The sequence below is a fragment of the Bos javanicus genome, chromosome 18, assembly GCF_032452875.1.
Source record: "Bos javanicus breed banteng chromosome 18, ARS-OSU_banteng_1.0, whole genome shotgun sequence".
Lineage (NCBI taxonomy): Eukaryota > Metazoa > Chordata > Mammalia > Artiodactyla > Bovidae > Bos > Bos javanicus.
The window spans coordinates 26437404-26456041 of NC_083885.1; the positions used below are offsets into that span (position 1 = coordinate 26437404).

General features: G+C 49.7%; 1 protein-coding gene and 1 non-coding gene across 6 annotated transcripts in view; both read left to right on the top strand.

Annotated features, from left to right (window-relative positions):
* NDRG4 (NDRG family member 4) overlaps positions 1-18638 on the top strand; it is a 42690-nt gene that overhangs the window by 6756 nt on the left and 17296 nt on the right. For all 5 annotated transcript variants that reach the window (XM_061387391.1, XM_061387395.1, XM_061387393.1 and 2 more), the window contains exons 2-3: positions 12461-12555; positions 18389-18433. In XM_061387391.1, coding sequence (XP_061243375.1) covers positions 12484-12555; positions 18389-18433 — 117 coding nt within the window. In that variant the 5' untranslated portion in view covers positions 12461-12483. The remainder of the gene's footprint in view (positions 1-12460; positions 12556-18388; positions 18434-18638) is intronic.
* Positions 102-174, top strand: TRNAG-CCC (transfer RNA glycine (anticodon CCC)). The gene has a single exon. It is a non-coding gene; the product is annotated as a tRNA-Gly (tRNA).

Below are 18638 nucleotides of genomic sequence, written 5' to 3' on the forward strand. Positions count from 1 at the left end.
TATGCCCTAGGTCTGCTCCACACATAGCAGGAGAAGGGAGACTTTAACATGGAAATCCTATCACATCACCCTGCTGCTCAAAACCCTCCAAGGCAGAGACTTCCCTGGTGGTCCAGTGGGTAAGACTCTGCACTCCCAATGCAGGGGGCCTGGGTTCGATGCCTGGTCAGGGAACTAGATCCCATGTGCTGCAACTAAAAGCTCCCACATGCTGCAACTGAAGATTCTGCATGCTGCAACTTAAAAAAAAAAAAAGATCCCACATACTGCAACAAAGACCCCACTTGCCACAAGTAAGACCCAGTGCAGCCAAATAAATAATTTTTTAAAAACCAAAACCTCTAAGGTACCTCAGGAAAAGCCAGAGTTTTTCTAACAAAACTTCTAGATGAAATGTGATCTGATGCCTCCTCCACTCTTCACTCTTTGTCCTTACCCCTCCCTCCCCGCTCCCCTCGACTCACTCTGCTCCAGCCATGCTGGCTGCCTTCCTCGAATCCACCCGAATCCACCCGAAGCCACCAGGCAAACACCTGCCTCACGGCCTTAGCACTTGCTGTTCCTCTGCCCTGAGCACTCTCCTAGGCATCCACACAGCCCCCTCCCTCACCTCCTCCACGCCTTTGCTCTCATCACCTCCTCGGGGAGGCCCACTCTTACACTCTGTTTCAGATCACAGCCCCACGCTCCTCCCCCTACTGTGATGTTGCTTCCTGGTGCTCCCGGCATGTCTGGCACACCGGGTATTTACTTGGATTTGTTGATTGGAATTCTCCTGAAAGTTCCACAGATGTAGGGCTTCTTGTCTGTAATCATCGGTCTTTTATCTCCGGTGCCTGAAACAGTACCCGGCACATAGTAGGTCAGTATTTGGCGATTGAATGAATGAGTGAATAAATGAAGGATGTAGACCTGAGCCACTCGGCTGCCCTGAGAGTGTGATCATTCTGGTGCCATGCGGGCTGAGAGTGGGGCGGGGGTGACATTTCCCCAACCAGGTACTGCTATGAGAAGAAATGGCCTGGGTTGAGCGGCACTGACACGCGGCCCCCTTCTGCAGACATTGTATGTGAGGCGGGGAGACCCTGGGAGCGGCTTGGGGTGGGTGATTTCCTGCCAGGTGTGTGTTGTTCCTCAAAATAGGAATACAAGAGGCAATTCAGAGGGGACGGGGGCTTTCTGGGAGAGAAATACCCAGTCAGAAAGCTGCTCCTTCAGGCTCTCTCTTTCCTGCAGACCACACTGCAGACCTGCGAGCTGGGGGAGACTTGTTGCCTTGTGTTACCCGCTTTGAATCTTGCACAAACATCCAGTATCTTTGTTTCCGGACGTTTGCCAAATTAGGCAAAGATACAGGAGTGAATCGAGGCACCTGTGTTCAAGAAACTTGAGAATTTGCGGCCCCAAGTGCCAGACTGAGAGCGTTTTAACTTTTGAATGTGGGTCATGGTTACCAGTGTTGACGCAGCTTCTGTGAGCCTGTGAGGGGTGGTCTGGAAGGGGCTGGCTTACTCTCTGAAGTGAGAATGCTGCCCGCTGCAAAGAGGGGTCTGCAGAATTTCCCTGTGTCCCCTCAGGCAGGCCCAGCCTGTTCCTTTTCTTTGGGTTCCTTTAGCATGTTAGGCTGGGATTCCAAGAAAAATGTCCCAAGTTTAAATTAGCTTCGATGGTATGTGACAGAAAGCCAAGGATAATAATAATAGATTAAACAGCAGAACAGAAACACACTCGCAGACATAGAAAACAAATTTATGGCTACCAAAGGTGAAAGAGGGAGGAGGGATAAATTAGGAATTTGGGATTAACAGATACACACTATTCTAAAATAGATAAACAAGGACCTACTGTATAGCACAGGGAACCATATTCAATATCTTGTAATAACCTGTAACAGAAAAGAATCTGAAATATATGTGTAATATATAAAATATATATATATAACTGAATCATTGCTCAATGCCTGAAACTAACACAACATTGTAAATCAAATATACCTCAATTAAAATATGGATAAAAGAAGATAAAGGATATTTCCCTCTTTTATAAGCAGAGTCTAGAGCTAGGCCATCCAGAACCATGGCTTCATGACTCTCAGGAACTTAGACGCTATCTATAGTGGTACTCTACCTCCTTTAGTATCCAGCCTCAGGGTCCAAAATGGCTGTTCAAGTTCCCACCATCACATCTGTATTCCAGTCAGCAAAAAGAAGGAAGGGCTGAAGAATGGCATGTCTCCTCCCTTTAAGACCACTATCCCAAAGTCACATGGTTCCACTTACATCTAACTGGCTGATTGTTGTCATAAATAGGCTTTATTCCCTTGTCTACCTACTCATCTAAAATTTGGGGATCTAGTATTAAGAGTATCAAGGGGAGAACAGATACTGGGGGACAATTAACAGTCTCTGTCACAGTGGACTTTTTCCTGGCTCCATACACAAGCTGCTTACATGGAATATATTATTGGGATTCCCATTCTGTCTGCAGCTTGGTCTGAAGGTTGGAGGTTTGTTTAATGTCTGGAACCGTGTTGTGTACAGAAACAGAGTTCACACATAGGTGCTGTGCCTCAATGGAAGAAAATTTTATAAAAGAGCTATGGTATGGCAACTCTCAGATGCACCTTTTTTTCATAACATCTCTGACATATATCCTCTCTTGGTGAGGTGGGCATCATGGTACACCAGAAGGTGTAGTCTGGTGAGAAATCCTGGAGGTGGTAGTGGAGCCCTCTTGGGAAATGCTGTACCAGCGACATTCCTGATATCAGAGGAGCTGGGACTCCATGGAAAAGCATAGCCAGCCACAACCTCAAGACAGAGTGGGACTTCCCTGGTGGTCTAGTGGTTAAGAATCCACCTACCAATGCAGAGGATGCAGGTTCAATCCCTGGTCAGGGAAGATTCCACATGCCGTGGAGCAGCTAAGCCCAGCAGAGCTACTGAAGCCAGCAAGCTCTGGAGTCTGTGCTCTGCAACAAGAGAAGCCACTGAAATGAGACACCCTCGCACTGCAGCTAGAGAGTAGCCCCCTTAGAGAAAGCCCTCTTGCAGCAACAAAGACCCAGGCAGCCAAAAAAAGAGAGAGAGCAATTCAGAAACATTGGATCCTGAATGTGAAGAAGTTTTAGGAAGAACTGATGCAGTTTATTTCACTTCTATTTTTTTTTCACTTCTATTTCTTTTTAAGAATTTACAAGCATTGTACAGCAACTATACTTCAATTTTTTTTATTTTTTTAAAAAATTTATTTATTTTAATTGGAGGTTCATTACTTTATAATATTGTAGTGGTTTTTGCCATACATTGACATGAATTAACCATGGTTGTATATGTGTCCCCTATCCTGAATCCCCCTCCGACCTTGCTCCCCATCCCATCCCTCAGGGTCATCCCAGTGCACCAGCTTTGAGTGCCCTGTTTCATGCATCAAACTTGGACTGATGATCTATTTCACATATGGTAATATACATGTTTCAATGCTATTCTCTCAGATCATCCTACCCTCGTCTTCTCCCACGAGTCCAAAAATCTGTTCTTTATATCTATGTCTCTTTTGCAGTCTCACATATAGGGTCATCATTACCATCTTTCTAAATTCCACATATATGTGTTAATATAATGTATTGGTGTTTTCCTTTCTGACTCACTCCGTATAATAGGCTCCAGTTTCGTTCACCTCATTAGCACTGATTCAAATGCATTCTTTTTAATAGCTGAGTAATATTCCATTGTTATACTTCAGTTTTTTTAAAAAAGAACTTATAAGAGTAATAGATGTGGGTCTAAGTCTATAAGAATAAAATATTTAAAAAAATTAATTACCAAAAGTTCTGAATGATAAGAACTCATTATGTTAGTGACAGTTCTGCAGTTACTTTGTGTGTATAGTAGGAATGAGCAAATAAAAATATTGCGGATAATTATAGCCAGGTTTCTCACTGTGGAAGAAAAACAATTACAAATAATGAAAGGAGGGAAGTTAGAATAAACTGGTGTTGAATTGGAATTAGAGATGTCAGTATAAATTCCAGATTTTTAATAGATATACAGATACATACATAGATAGAGAAAAGTGTGTGTGTGAGGCAGAAAAAATAAAAGATGAGTTTGGAGTAAATTAGAAGCTACTAAAAAATAAAAAAGACAGCGAATGGTGAAAGGACCCAAGAGCCAACTTAACTCCCAATGGCCAAATCTGGTGCAATCAGAACAATAAAATAATAATGGAAATGGATTATAACCCATAGAATAAAATAAGTAATTGAATAAATCAGTGAATGGAGAAGAAAAGACAACTCTGTGTCTTCCAGGAGAAATCCGATTAATAAATGTAGAAGGGATGATGGAAATAGAAAACGATCATCAAGCAAATACCACTGTAATAACTGTAGGCAAGCCTCATCCATAGTTGTTAAAATTAGTGGGCAGAAAGTATGATGAGAAACAAGATGTCTGCATAGTCTCAAAGGATCTTCCCACAAGATACATGTTAGTTACAAAGGGAAAAACAGTAACTTTACACTGGAGAAACCCGGCAGAACCTGAGTCAGGGGATCAAGCTTAAGGTTCCCCAGTAATGAGACAGACTGACATCTTGTACCCCATGAAATGACGCAGTGACAAGGGCACATCTCTTCTGCTGTCTTCTTGGGAAAAATACAAAACCTCGGTCTAATCATAAAAAAAAAAAGAGAGAGACAAACCCAGACTGAGGGACAGTCTACAGATTTTAACTACTCAGTGTTTCTCGGGTGTCAGCATCATAAAAGACAGACTGAGGAACTGTCCCTGAATGGAGGGACCGTGCGGCGACTAAGGGCAGTGTGGCATCCTGGACACGGAGGCTGCTGGAAAACGTGAAATTCAGTGACCGGTGCAGATTGTATCACCGGATTATATCAGTATTTTCCTTCCTGGTTTCTCTAATTGTTTAAGGTTCTGTAGCACGGTGACATTCTAGAGGAAGCCGAATGAGGAGTATGTAGGAAGTTTCTGTGCTTTTTTTTCTGTGATTTTTCTGTAAATCTGAAATTATTTCAAAATAAAAAGTTAAAATGTAGGGGGCAGTATTAATTTCATCAATAATGGGTTTTTTTTTCCCTTCTTTTCTATTGATTCATAAAATGTTAGTGTCAGCTCTAATTGATGGTATCTTAGATTTGATAAGATCTGCTCTGTAGAATCGGAGAAGGCAATGGCACCCCGCTCCAGTACTCTTGCTTGGAAAATCCCATGGACGGAGGAGCCTGGTAGGCTGCAGTCCATGGGGTCGCTAAGAGTCAGACACGACTGAGCGACTTCACTTTCACCTTTCACTTTCATGCATTGGAGAAGGAAATGGCAACCCACTCAGGTGTTCTTGCCTAGAGAATCCCAGGGATGGCTGAGCCTGGCGGGCTGCCGTCTATGGGGTCGCACAGAGTCGGACATGACTGAAGCGACTTAGCAGCAGCAGCAGCAGCTCTGTAGAATAAAAGTCTCCTTTTAGACTCTTCCAAATACATATTCTTCCTCTGAAATGAGCATTGTTATAGTTACCCTGATTCATTCGAGGACATTTTTTCTTTTTTAATTTGCAAATAAAAGTACCTGTTCCATGCATGTATTTTTCACATAAATGGGCTTATTTATTTATACTTATTATTCTGTGCCATGCCCTTTTCTCTTACCTGCGTATTTTAGAATGCCTTCCTTATCTGTTTGAGTGGACCTGCCTCATTTTTTAAATAGCTGTGTGATGCTCAGGGGTATAGATGTGCCAGGGTTTGTTTAACCATTCTCCTGACATTTATTTTCCTTGTGATGATTCTTTTCACTTTTTTTCCTATTCCAAAGAGCGCTGCAGAGTGCACCCCTGTGCAGAGCCTCTTCGTGTTTTTCTTCAGGATAAATACCTAGAAACGGAATTATTGAGAGAGATTTGCATTTTCCCCACAACCTCATTGACACTGAATGTTACCAATCATTTAATACGTTAGAGTCTGAGCAAAGAATCATTCATTCATTCATTTCATGTCACTCAACAAACACACATCGTGTCAGAAAATATTAACAATTTATTTTCATTATTATTGCTGTTGTCATTGTTGTGGGCATGTGATGGGGAAAGGCATTTCAGGCAGAGGGAAGAGCATGCACAGAAGCACGTGCTTCCTGCAGGAATAATGGGCCGACTGAGTCAGCTGGGGTCTTTAGCTGAGTGTCGGCATCCAAATATGGCTGCCTTCAGCACAGTGGGAGTGTGTGTGTGTGTGTGTGTGTTGGCAGGGTGGCGGTTGTGGAGAGATAGGAATTCATGGGCCCAAATCAAGGAAGAAGCAGGAGACGTAGTCTAGGTCAAATTTGGCATAAAGCAGGGGGCTGTAATGGGAGAGGAAATGGAGGCTGGGCCAGAACACAAGATCATGTTCCCTGCAGCCTCCTGTTAAGCCATCTACCCCAGGGAAACAGAATCTGTGTAGAGCAGGGTTTGTTTTTTTTTATGGGGTGTGGGGGTGGGCAGTCGGCCACAATGCAGCCTGCGGGATCTAAGTGCCCTGACCAGGAATTGAACCTGGGGCCCTGGCAGTGAGAGCACTGAGTCCTGAGCCACTGGGCCACCAGGGGATTCCCTAGAGTTGGGTTTAAGAGCACGGGCTCTGGGGTTCCTCCCTGGATGCGCCACAGGGGACTTGCACCAGTCACACCCTCCGTGCGCCTGTTCTTGCCTCACCTGTGAGATGGGGATGCTGAGGGAAGGTCTGTCTCCATCCCAGGCCCGCCACCAGCGCTGTCCCAGCCCTCTGAGGTCTGCATCCAGACGGTGAGAGTGATATGAGGGGCCAGCTACTCGGACAGCTCTCAACCCTCTACACAATGCAGCTGGAAGCAAAGTTCCTGAGTTCTGGGTCCCTGAGTTCTGGGACTTCTTTTCAAACCACAGTGCTGGCGTGGTGTGGGTAGATGGAAGGGCATCAGGTGCCCAGGCTTGAACGTGAGTCTGATCCTGCCCTAAGTGACCTCCTTCTCAATCTGTGGCACAGACCCTTCCCCAGGGTGGAGCTGCCCAGGTCAGACTGGCTCTGCTCCTTGTTCCATTTGCTCAAGGCTCTTCTCGTAACGGGACATCATAACTAGGACTTTCAGGAGTGCATCAACCACAGGGTGCCTTGGACCAAGACCCTGACCATGACCTGCCAGAGACCCCCCTCCCTCCAATGATTGAAAAAACAAGAAAGTCCTACCCCTTTTATAGTTTGGTTTCTCCCTGTCCCACAGGATCTGGTTCACCTGCATACGCTAACTTCACCCTGTTGGTGTCTGGCCTTCCTTCTCCTTCAGCTCTTGTGTTTCTCAGGGGGGCAGCTCAAGGCGTTTTGGGGTGGGGAGCGATGCTTCACTGTGCAGCGGTATCCCCAGGCAGCCTTCCTTGCCTCTGACTCCTAACCACTGTAGGTGCCCCCGGTTGCTGCTGCTGCTGCTAAGTCGCTTCAGTCGTGTCCGCCTCCTGGCAACCCCATGGACTGCAGCCTACCAGGCTCCTCTGTCCGTGGGATTTGCCAGGCAAGAGTACTGGAATAGGTTGCCATTGCCTTCTCCTCCCAGTTGCTGAGACAAGCTCAAATCCCTGCACGTATTTCCAGATGCCCCTACTACTGACCGAGCTGGGCTTCTACTCAACGATGGCTTTATTCCATAGGATGCGTAACTGCCACTGATCAGTTTAATTGAAGCATTTATTGAATAGTTTCGGGGCTTCCCAGGTGGCTCAGTGGTAAAGAACTCACCTAGCTAATGTAGGACATACAGGTTCAATCCCCGAGTCGGGGAGATCCCCTGGAGAAGGAAATGGCAAACCACTCCAGTATTCTTGCCTGGGAAATCCCATGGACAGAGGAGCCTGGTTGGCTCCAGTAGTCCACGGGGTCGCAAACAGCTGGACATGACTGAGTGATTACACACCAACTACACACCTCAGGAACGATCATAGTAGTCATTTACATTTTTAACCCTGTTAAGTCTGAGCATTCACATGGCCCAGGTCTCAGCACAGAATCACATTTAAAGAAGCACAAAATCAGCAACCAAAAGTAATAGAAAAGAAATGCAATTCCTTTTAAAGAATTCACCCACCTTCACTCTGCTCTAGGGCCCCTTTCCGTCACCCAGCCAAAGAGCCCTTGCTTTCTCTCCCTCACCCCTTTCCTGTCCTTTTATTGCAAACATCAGCAGAGCCTCCCTGCCAGCAGGTATGACTTTCCTTAAACAGGAGACAAGAGAAAAAGAAAATCCTCCAAGTAGGCAGAAGAAAGTTAGGAGGACCCCAATCAACCCTGTGATTTTTGTCCCATCCAAATGGGTATAGAAATCTATTTTAAAAGCATGTTTCTCAGACTCACAGATTTAGAGAATAAACTTATAGTTCCTGGGGTAAGGGGAAGACTGTGGGGAAGGGATAGGGAGTTTGGGATGGACCTGTATACACTGCTACATTTAAAATGGATAAGCAACTAGGACCCACTGTATAGCACAGGGAACTCTGCTCAATGTTATGGGGAAGCCTGGATGGGAGGAGAGTTTGGGAGAGAATGGATACATGTGTATGTATGGCTGGGTCCCTTTGCTGTTCACCTGTAATTATCACAACATTGTTAATTGGCTATACCCAATACAGAAAAAAAAAAAAAAGTTTAAAAAAACAAATAACACCTGGTATATAGTAAAAATACTAAAAATAAATTACAAAAACACATTTCTGTCTGTTGTCTTTGTTGTACCTCAAAGCTTTCTGAGGTGGGCAAAGGGAGGCTACCACTCCCACTTTGCAGATAAGCAATCCTGTTAGTGGCCTGCTCAAAATAAAGCTAGGCAGTGAGTGAGACAGAAGAGATTCCAGGGACTGCGGACCTAACCACTGAGAAGCTGAGGGCTGGAATTCATCCCAGGCCCATTTGTTTCTAACACTCTGCGTTGCCTTTAGGGACCTGGGGATTAAGAGGAGGGGAAAGACAGAGTGAAAAGGCCCATCGCTATGGCTCCAAGACCCCCTCCCCCCGGGCACCTCCCACCCCACCTGCTCTGTGCCCCCTGACTCTGTACAGACCTGACTCAGGCTTCCTTGTGGGACTTGATAGGAACCTCACTCTTTTCTGAAAGCTTTTTTCCAGCTTTATTGAGATACCAAAGTTGACATATAACATTGTATAATAAGTTTAAGGTATACAATGTATTGATTTGATAGGAATCTCATTTTCTTGTAACATTATCTAGCTGCCTTCTTTTAATTTTTAAAAATTATTTACTTCTTGGCTATGCTGGGTCTTTGTTGCTGCTCTGGGCAGTGCAGCGAGCAGGGGGCTACTCTCCAGTGGCAGTGCCTGGGCTTCTCATTGCGATGGCTTCTCTTGCCGTGGAGCACGGGCTCTAGAGAGCTCAGGCTTCAGCAGCTGTGGCTCGCTGGCTCTAGAGCACAGGCTCAATAGTTGTGGCTCATGGGTTTAGTAGCTCTGTGGCATGTGGGATCTTCCTGGATCAGGGATTGAACCCACGTCTCCTGTATTGACAAGCAGATTCTTTACCACTGAGCCACCAGGGAATCCCTGCTTTTTCCCTCCCAATCACAGCTCTCTTAGGAAGGAACTTGTCTGCCACCACCACCTGGGAAGAATGCCTGCTGTGGCCTCTGTTCTGGAGCCCCACACCACCACCTGCTGGGCCCTGGGCGGTCCCTGTTTTCCTGGGGCTGAGACATCCCCGGTTCTCTGGAGTATGAGGTTTCTCTTTGCAGCCCCCTTCCCCACCACCCCCTCCCTCACAGGCCATCTGTCCCTGCACTGCCCACTCTCAGCCCTTTTAATAGCACCGTCCTTGGGGAGGATGGGTCTCCAGGGTGGTTTCGTAACAGACCTGGGTGAGGGCGGGGACATCCCAGTCCTGCCAAGGCATTTAATTGAGTCGGGTATTCAGGGAGGCTGGAGGCTAAAGACTCCCTAATGGGGAAGAGACTTCCAGGGTGGGGGCCCTTCTTTCAGCTCCCCACCGGATGGAGGGATGAATGTGCACACATCAGAAAGAATGGAAGAGAAAGTGGGGGAGGGGAGAGAGGACGCCGCTCTAAAAATACAGCCCATGTGCATTGTGTTAGCCGGTTTCCCTGGAAACCACTGGGAACAGAGAGCTCCAGGGTGGCACAAGGTGCGGGGACCTGGGCGCCTAGGCGGGCAGGGGCCTTCCTGCCTGGTCTCTTCATGCTGGGGACCAGGCTCTGCCAGGGGTGGCAGCACAGAGCTGGATTAACCTTCCAGCAGGCCTGGGTGGCCAGCAGTTCCCAGCCCAGCCTCAGTGCATCTCAACCCCAGACTAGACTGAGGTGGGGACCACCACGAAATCACAAGGCACCATCTTGATAGCATTCTGAGGGCCAATGCTTCCTGCTTCTGACAGGATGGAAGGAAGCCCAGGGGAGGTCTGGAGCTGCAACCTGGTCTCAGGACTGCCCACAGGAAATGGGTTCCAGTTGAGGTCCTTGGGTCCAGGCAACCACTGTGCCCACTCCCCGTCACTAGGGCCTCTATAGGGAGAAGCCAAAGGAGCAGGGGTGGGCAAGGATGGGGGGCACCTTCTTAACCAACCAGCTAGTGGGATGGTCAGCCTTTCAGGGCAGAAAGGAAAGTCTGAGGGCTTCACCTTTAAGATAGACTGATAACAAAATTGGGAAGGAAGGAGAGAGGGGAAGGGAGGGAGGCTGGGAAGAAGAATAGGGAACGTCCTTCCAGGACAGACAGTGTTACAGCACCAGCATGGGGCTGGATGAGGAATTTCCAGGCCTGGCCCCATCTGGGCTTGGAACTTCTCTGAGCTTTGGTTATCTCATCACATTTCCCATCAGCGTGAAATCTAACAACACAGGAAAGTGCCTTGGGAGCCGTGGAGTGCTTTGCCAGAATAAAGAATTGTTAATGATCTTCAGGGAGTCTTTCTTAATGGTTTTTTTTTTCTCCCTGATTTCAGACTCTAGGTGCTAGTTTTCTGTCCTTCATTCTGGGATAATACCTGTTAACTTTATAAAAAGCCTTCCAGGCTTTTTTTTGTGTGTGTGAAACTATTCATATTTCTCGTAATTTTGATAATATTGTATGTTTTACAACTTCTTTTTAAAAATCTATTACAACACAAGCATTTTCTCACATTATTAAATAATCTTACAAGTTATTGTCTTCCCTATTTGTGGACATTTGGCTTCTTTTAGTTTAGTTTAGTTTTTTTTTTTTTCCCCTATTATAAACGGCACTGGGGTGAGCTTTCTTAGAGATAAATCATTAGATGCTAGTTTTCCTAAGGAAAGCATATGGTTTCCTTAGGAAATTTCTCCCAGGGAGAGGACTGCTGAGTCCAAGAGTAAGAACCTTTTAAATGATTCTAATTCAGTTCTGTAAAGCTGCCCTTCAGAAAGACGTATCAATTTATACACTCACAAGCAGTGTAAGAAAAGTGCCCGTTTTGGTGCATCTTTGCCAGCACTGCAAAGTGTGCCAATTCCATTAGCAAAAAATATATATATATATATCTTTGATGTCTAGTGCGCTTTAATATTCCCCCCTGTATTTATTGGCTAATTGTAATTCTTTTATGAGTTCTCAGCTCATATTCCTGCCTAGTGTTTCTCTTGGTGAATTCTTATTTATGCCATCCTACAGTCCCAGCGAAGAATGGTGGTTCCAGACTAGACGGATTGTGGGGTCTTGGCAACCCTTTCTGTCTGCCTTCCCCCAAACACTGGATCCTCCAGACACACACATGTGCACAGATGACCCTTCCTCCCCTGGGGTTCAGAGGCCCAGAGTCTCCCCAGAACCTGCAGCCATTAGGCCTGGGCCCCTCCGCCTGGTGGCTGTGGTTGAGGGGTCACAGTCTCACCCCTCCCTGCTGGTGGTGTGTCGTGACTGGCACCCCTTCCGTCAGTGTCACACTGCCAGCCCCCTCCTCTCTCAGAGGCCCCCTCACCCAGGCTTGTCCTAAGCACTGAGCTCAGCTCAGTTCCGTGTCCTCCAGACCCCACTGTCCACTTCTGACCACCGGGGGCTTCCCCACACGTATCCCCCTGCTTCTTAATAAATGGAATTCACTTGAAATTGTTTCAAGGGTCATGGTATATGGTGTCGCTTTGTTTTTCCTTTCTTTTTTCTTCTTTCCCTTCCTCCCTTCTTTTCTTCCCTTTTCGCCCCTTCTTCCTTTCGTCGGGGGCTTGGGGGAACATGTTTTAAAAGCAAATAATGTAATGACCTCCCCTGAGCCTTGCTGCCCCGGTGAAGCGCTGAGCTGGGCCTGCTTTTGGGGACCGCGATCCGGGGACGGAGCGGAGCGGGCGGGTGGTGCCTGATGCCCCTGTCCCAGTGCGGGGTGGCGCTGTCCTCTCCGCCGGGCTGAGACGTCCCCGCCGCACCAGGCCCTAACCCCGCGTCCTCGCCCTCTCTTCCCAGGGCTCCTGCTGCACGACGTGACCATGGCCGGCCTGCAGGAGCTGCGATTCCCGGAGGAGAAACCACTGCTCCGGGGCCAGGACGCCGCGGAGCTGGTGAGTAGTCGCGCCTTCGCGGTCCTGGGGGCGGAGGGCGCCACCTCGTGGCTAGGAAGGAAACTGCGCGCCTTTTCTCTGGTCTGACGGATGGCAAGCAGCTGACCGTCCATCCTTCTAGTCTGGCAGATGGCAAGGAGCTGACCCTCCGAACCGCGACGCGAACCAAGGGCCAGGAATCCTCAGGCCAACCTGGGAAGCCTTGTCCCTGCCGGGAGAGAGTTCCGCGCGGGCTGAGCGCCCACGCAACTAACATCCAGCCAGCCTCGCTGGGGCTTTGGCTGTCTTTGAGGCAGGGAGGCTCTTTAGAAGAGTTATTCTCATTTCAGTGATGAGAGAACTGAGGCACAGAAAGGTTAACTCACTTGGCCAGGGTCACACAGTTATCAGGGAGTGAGGTTCTGAGCAGCCTTTGGACCCCAACAGGGTCCCCGCTGGCCAGGGCTGCCTCCAGCAGCAGAACCACACTTCCCCCCTCACTCAACCCTTTCAGGTCTGCAGCTTCTCTTTTTTCCTCACAAGCCTTTGAGATAGGTGGGCAGGTATTACCAGCAGAGCCCCAAGGAGCAGTGGGCCCAAGGCATTGGAGATTGTTATTTTACCTGAAAGGGCCCTCATCAGGACCCCAGACATCAGATTCCAGAATTAATTCTGCCCACACTTTCTACTAATGGTCACTTCCAGCATGGCTTCCCTTTCCCTCCTTGCAAGGAAAACCTGGGGGTCCACTGCTCGTGGAATTCTGGGGCAACATAGCCGCAGCTGTCTGCTGGTTATGCTGCCAGGCTCCCTCACTTCACAGATGGGAAAGCCGGGAACCCAGTCCCCGGGTGCTCAGCACACCCCCTTTCTGCCCTGCCCCCACCTCCCACAGCCTCCCTCCAGAAGGTGAGCCCCAGAGCTGCTGAGCACCGCATGTGGGGTCAGAGTGGCTGTGCAGGGCCCAGGGGGCCAGCCACATGAGGTTGGCAGTCCTGGTCCAGAGAAGGGCACATTTTTAAAATTTTATTTTTAATTGGAGGATACTTGCTTTACAATGTTGGGTTGGTTTCTGCCATACAACATGAATGGGCCATAAATATGCATGTATTCCCTCCCTCCCTCCCCCTTGAGTCTCCCTCCCTCCCCTCATGCCTGGGTGCAAGCTCAGTCACTCAGTCGTGTCTAACTCTATGGACTGGAGCCCTCCAGGTTCTTCTGTCCTTGGGATTTCCCAAGCAAGAATACTGGCGTGGGTTGCCATTTCCCACTCCATGAGATCTTCCTGACCCAGGGATCAAACTGCATCTCTCGAATCTCCTGCATTGGCAGGCAGATTCTTTACACAGTGCCACCTGGGAAACTCTCCTGCCTCCCCTCCCCCATCTCTAAGACAGAACCTTGAGTTAACTTTTAAGGCCTGATTACCTGAGGGCAGCCCCCAGCAATGGTCAGGAAACACTGGTGAGCTGGACACTGTAGACTTTTTTTTTAATTCATTTATTTTTAATTGAAGGATAATTGCTCTACAGTATTGAGTTGGTTTCTGCCAAACATCAACATGAATCAGCCATAGGTATACATATGTCCCCTCCCTCTTGAACCTTCCACCCACCTCCCTCCCCATCCCACCCCTCTAGGTTGTAAGAGCCCTGGTTTGAGTTTGCTGAGTCATACAGCAAATTCCCATTGGCTGTCTGTTTGACATGGGCTTCCGTGGTGGCTCAGACAGTAAAGAATCTGCCCGCAATGCGGGAGACCTGGGTTCGATCCCTGGGTTGGGAAGATCCCCTGGAGGAGGCCATGGCAAACCACTCCAGTATTCTCGCCTGGAGAACCCCATGGACAGAGGAGTCTGGTGGGCTACAGTCCATGGAGTCTCAAAGAGTCAGACACAACTGAGCGACTAAGCACACTCATCTATTTTACACATAGTAATGTATGTTTCCATGTTACTCTCTCCACACATTCCACCCTCTCCTGGACACTGTAGACTCTTGACTCTGATCCTACTCCCTCCCTGTTCCAATCCCCCATCATCTCCTCTGGGTGCTCCATGCCAGGATGGATGTGCATCTATCTGTGTGTGGCAAAGAGAGCTGAGGGCACCTTGACCTCACATGTTCTCTTCCACCCCTCCCCTTGGCAGGGCACCCCAAGAGATGCCCCCTCACCCCTTCCTTCTGCTTGGAGAAGCCGCCCCACTGGTCTCCCTACTCTGTCCACCTTTTAAAGTCCACCATGTCCTTCCTGGCATTCTAATATGCTCCATTCCCTTGTTCCAGCCCTTGGTGAGTCCTGCCCTTGGGCTTGGTAAGTCACCCTTGAATCCTAATTATAAATTTCCCTTTTTGCTTAGACCAACAAGATTTGATTTCTATTACTGGCCACCATCCCTCCCCAGGCCTGTTTTTAACTATTGTTCTTGGCTTTGGTAAGGGACTCGGATAAATTTATCCTTTTTTGCATACACCAAAAAATAAATAAGACATACCCTCACTTTCCACATTGTTGCCCAGCGGCTGCCATTGCTCTCAGAGTTACAGCCACAGTCCTTCCCTGGGACCAGCATATGCTCTGCACCAACCCCCAACCTCCCCCGACCCCACTCCTCTCCTGTCTCATGGGCTCACTGTTCTTCCCTGACCCAGCTAATCATCTTCCCAGCTGTTCCCTCTGCCTGGGATATTCTGGCTGCAGAATTTGCAGAGCAGGCCCTTCATTTTATTTGGGCTCTGCTCAAATGCCCCCTCCTCAGAAAGGCCTTCTCTGACCACGGGGTCTAATACTGACCCCCCTGCACACCCTCCAGGCCTGGCCGTAGCACTCGCCACTCTCAGGCCCTGCCCTGCAGGCTCCTGGGGCAGAGACCCTGTCTGTTTTGTTCCCTGATTCCCCCAGTTCCCAGCACAGCACCTGATACCCAGTAGGTGTTCAGTAAAGACTTGGGCCAGGTGGAAGCTATAGACTGTGATGTGGTTCAGAAGAAAGAAGTTTTCCAGAACTCTCTGTAAAGTCCTCCTGCCCCCAAACAGCCTGTCCTTCAAGGCATGCAGGCAGAGACCGGCCTTCTTGTGAGAGCACGACGGTGGCTCTCAGGGACCCCTGCACCCATCACCAGGGCTCGGGGGGGGCTGCCTGCTGACACAGGGTGTGCAGCTGTGGGTGGTACGGAGAGATGAGGGCACCGTGGCCTCACACATTCTATGCGTCTCTCCCACCCCTCGCCTTGGCAGGACATGCAGGAGATGCCCCACACCCCTTCTCTGCCCAGCCTGGCCTGGCACCTTGCTGCCCCTCCCTTCCCTTGTCAGAACCCCTCTGACCAGCCCCCAGGCTCTGCCTTCTTTCTGCTGCCCTTGGTGTCTTCTCTCATCCCAACTGGACCTGAATATGCCTGTACCCCCAACCCCTCCCGCCCACAAGGGCCCGCATCTCTGTTCTCCTCCGAGACTGCGAATCCCCAGCTGAGTTTCTCCCCTTTCTGCAGTGGACCTGGTCACCAGTCACATCTGCTTATGAGTGGCCCCAACCCACCGCCCCCAGATCCGCCTCTGTGCTCCCAGCGTGGCCTCCCCAGGTTTCAGTGACCGCTGGTGCAGTCCTGCCTGCCTTTGCTTTTGGCCTCTTTCCCAGGCAGTTACACCCACAGAGTCCCCCTGTCCAGCTACACAGGATGATAGTACCTGTCCCCTGTCCTTTTGCACTTTTTAAAATCTTTCGCCACCTGCGAGGTATAAATTCCCTGGGTCTCCTGAGGAGTGAATGCGTCCATGTGATCACCCACCATCCCTCCACCATTTGAGACTCTGAAGTCGTTGCTTGCTGTGTCTGGGGCTCCGTGCCTACATTCCCCCACCTGGATCTCCTTAGACTGCTCCTGGGCCTCCTTGCCTCGCCCCATCTGGGCCCTCTCTCCCACCTGTCTTCCTCGAAATGTTCATGTGGTTCCTCCCAGCCTCCGGCATCTCCAGATTGGCTTGTGTTATTCCTGCTGTTTCTTGGTTTGGGGTCCTGCCCCTCCCCTTGAAAATCTCCTGCATGCATCTCTTCCCCTGCCTACCCCCCTTCCCCGGGCCAGGTCTTCTGATGACAAAATTCGTGAATATCCAGCCTCCTCCCTTTCCCCCAGGGCCCCGCCCCCTCCTTCGGAGGGTCCAGGAGTGGCTGCCTCCGTGTTCTCCTCCCCTCCCCATGCAGAGAAAGCCCCCCACCCCCGCACTGGCCCTGGGGGAACCAGGAGGGGGAGGATGGCCGTTGTTGATGTCACCTGAGACAGATGAAAGCCTCTTGGCCTCCTTTTTGGTGTGAAAGCCTCTAGTCCTGTCTGATTCTGTCTGCCACGCCTCCCACTCCAGCTGCCAGAATGCAGATGGATGGACTTCGCGTTCCTTCGCGTTCTGAGAGGGAAACATCAGCATCGCTGGTTTTCGCTCTTTCCCTCCCATCCCTGTGATGCGGGCCCATTTTCCTTCTTGTTGCGCTTGGTGGCCCTGCCCTTTTCTTGCTGTCCTCCCGTGACATCCTGGTTCTAGTCTGTCTCCTTTGTCCACATGGTTACCCAGCAGCCTCTGTAGCACCCAGAGCCCAGTGCAGGGGTGCCAGGACAGAATGACTGCTCTCCATGCCCTTGGTCAATCCTCATGGACACTGAGGCTTGGAGGCTAAGCCACCTGCCCACAGCAAGCAGAGGGGAGCAACAATGGTTCTCAACAGACACGAGAGAAGGCAGAGCAGAGGCCCCAGATCTCCGCTCTTCCTGGATATGTGGGATCCCACCCTCCATGAGGTTTCCTTCCCCAGATAGAGTCCCAGAGAGGGTGCAGATTGTCCAGGGGCCTCCAGGCTGCATCAAGGAGAGCCTGGCAACTTAGACGCCGAGGGTTTGGGCTCCCACCCCTCCGCTCTCCATCTCCACCACCTTTTAAGCAGTGGGTATATCTAAACCTTGCTCCCGTCCTTGTGACGTCAGACTTGTTCACCCAGGTCTGTTTGTGTTGGAGGAGCCTGGTCCATGCCAGGCTTTATGCTGAGAGCCGAGCCAGACACGGTCCACACCCTCTGGGTACCTACAATCCAGTGGGAAGAATAGGTACCAATCAGATGGGCACACCATCAGCAGAAATGAGCCGAAAAGCCAACCTTTGAGAGGTGGGTCTGAAAAGATGGGGGCAGCTATGGCACGGGCCCAGGCAGCGCCTTCGTGCAGGTCAGAAAAGCCCACTTCTCCCTCAGGGTGTGGGGCTTGGCTTCCCCATCCTCACAGTGGGTGTGACAGTCAGGCCCTCATCCCCCAGCCCCTGAGCTTGTGCCCTGATGGTCGACCTTGAAAACCATCCGAGGGGCCAATGGGCAGAGTGATGAACAGCAAGAATTTGGGGTCAGAGATTGTTCCATCACTTTCTCACCATGTGATTCAGCCTCTCTGAGCCTCAGCCTTCTCACCTGCAAAGTGGAAATCTTCACATTTTAAATTAATAGGTAAAAAAACACTAGGAGGTAAAAATCCATGTGTGTAGCTGCTCGTAGCTTCATCTGTCACATATTTAATGGCTTGAAACCTGGTGTGTGGAAAGCCCTGGGTCACTTTTGTTCACATTAAGATAGACTAGGGAGGGACTTCCCTGGCGGTTTAATGGTTAAGACTCTACACTTCTACCACAAGGCATGTGGGTTCAATCCCTGGCCTAGGAACTAAGATCCTGCATGCTGCAAGGCTCAGCCAAAAAAAAAAAAAAAAAAAAGATGGGAACAGCAAGTGATACTGCTCAAGGCAGAGCCCCTCCTGGTCACCCTTCCCTGCCCGGCCAGCCTGGCCCTAACAAGCCACCCTTCTCTGTTTGCCTTCCTGTAGGAGAACTCTGACTCCTTCCTCTTGGCTGTGGACACAGACTGGAAGGTAGGTCCCCACTCAGCTTCCCCAGATAGGGGACCGACTGCTGGCTGGCCCCTCCCTGACCCAGCCTGTTTCAGATGAGGGTCACAGCCCTTCCGAGGGCCCCCAGCCTGAAGCCACAGGGACTGGGCACCTGGCAGCCTTCAGAACCACCCCTACTGCTCACAGCAGCCTTGCCTGGCACCCTGCCCCATGGAGAAATGCCCCC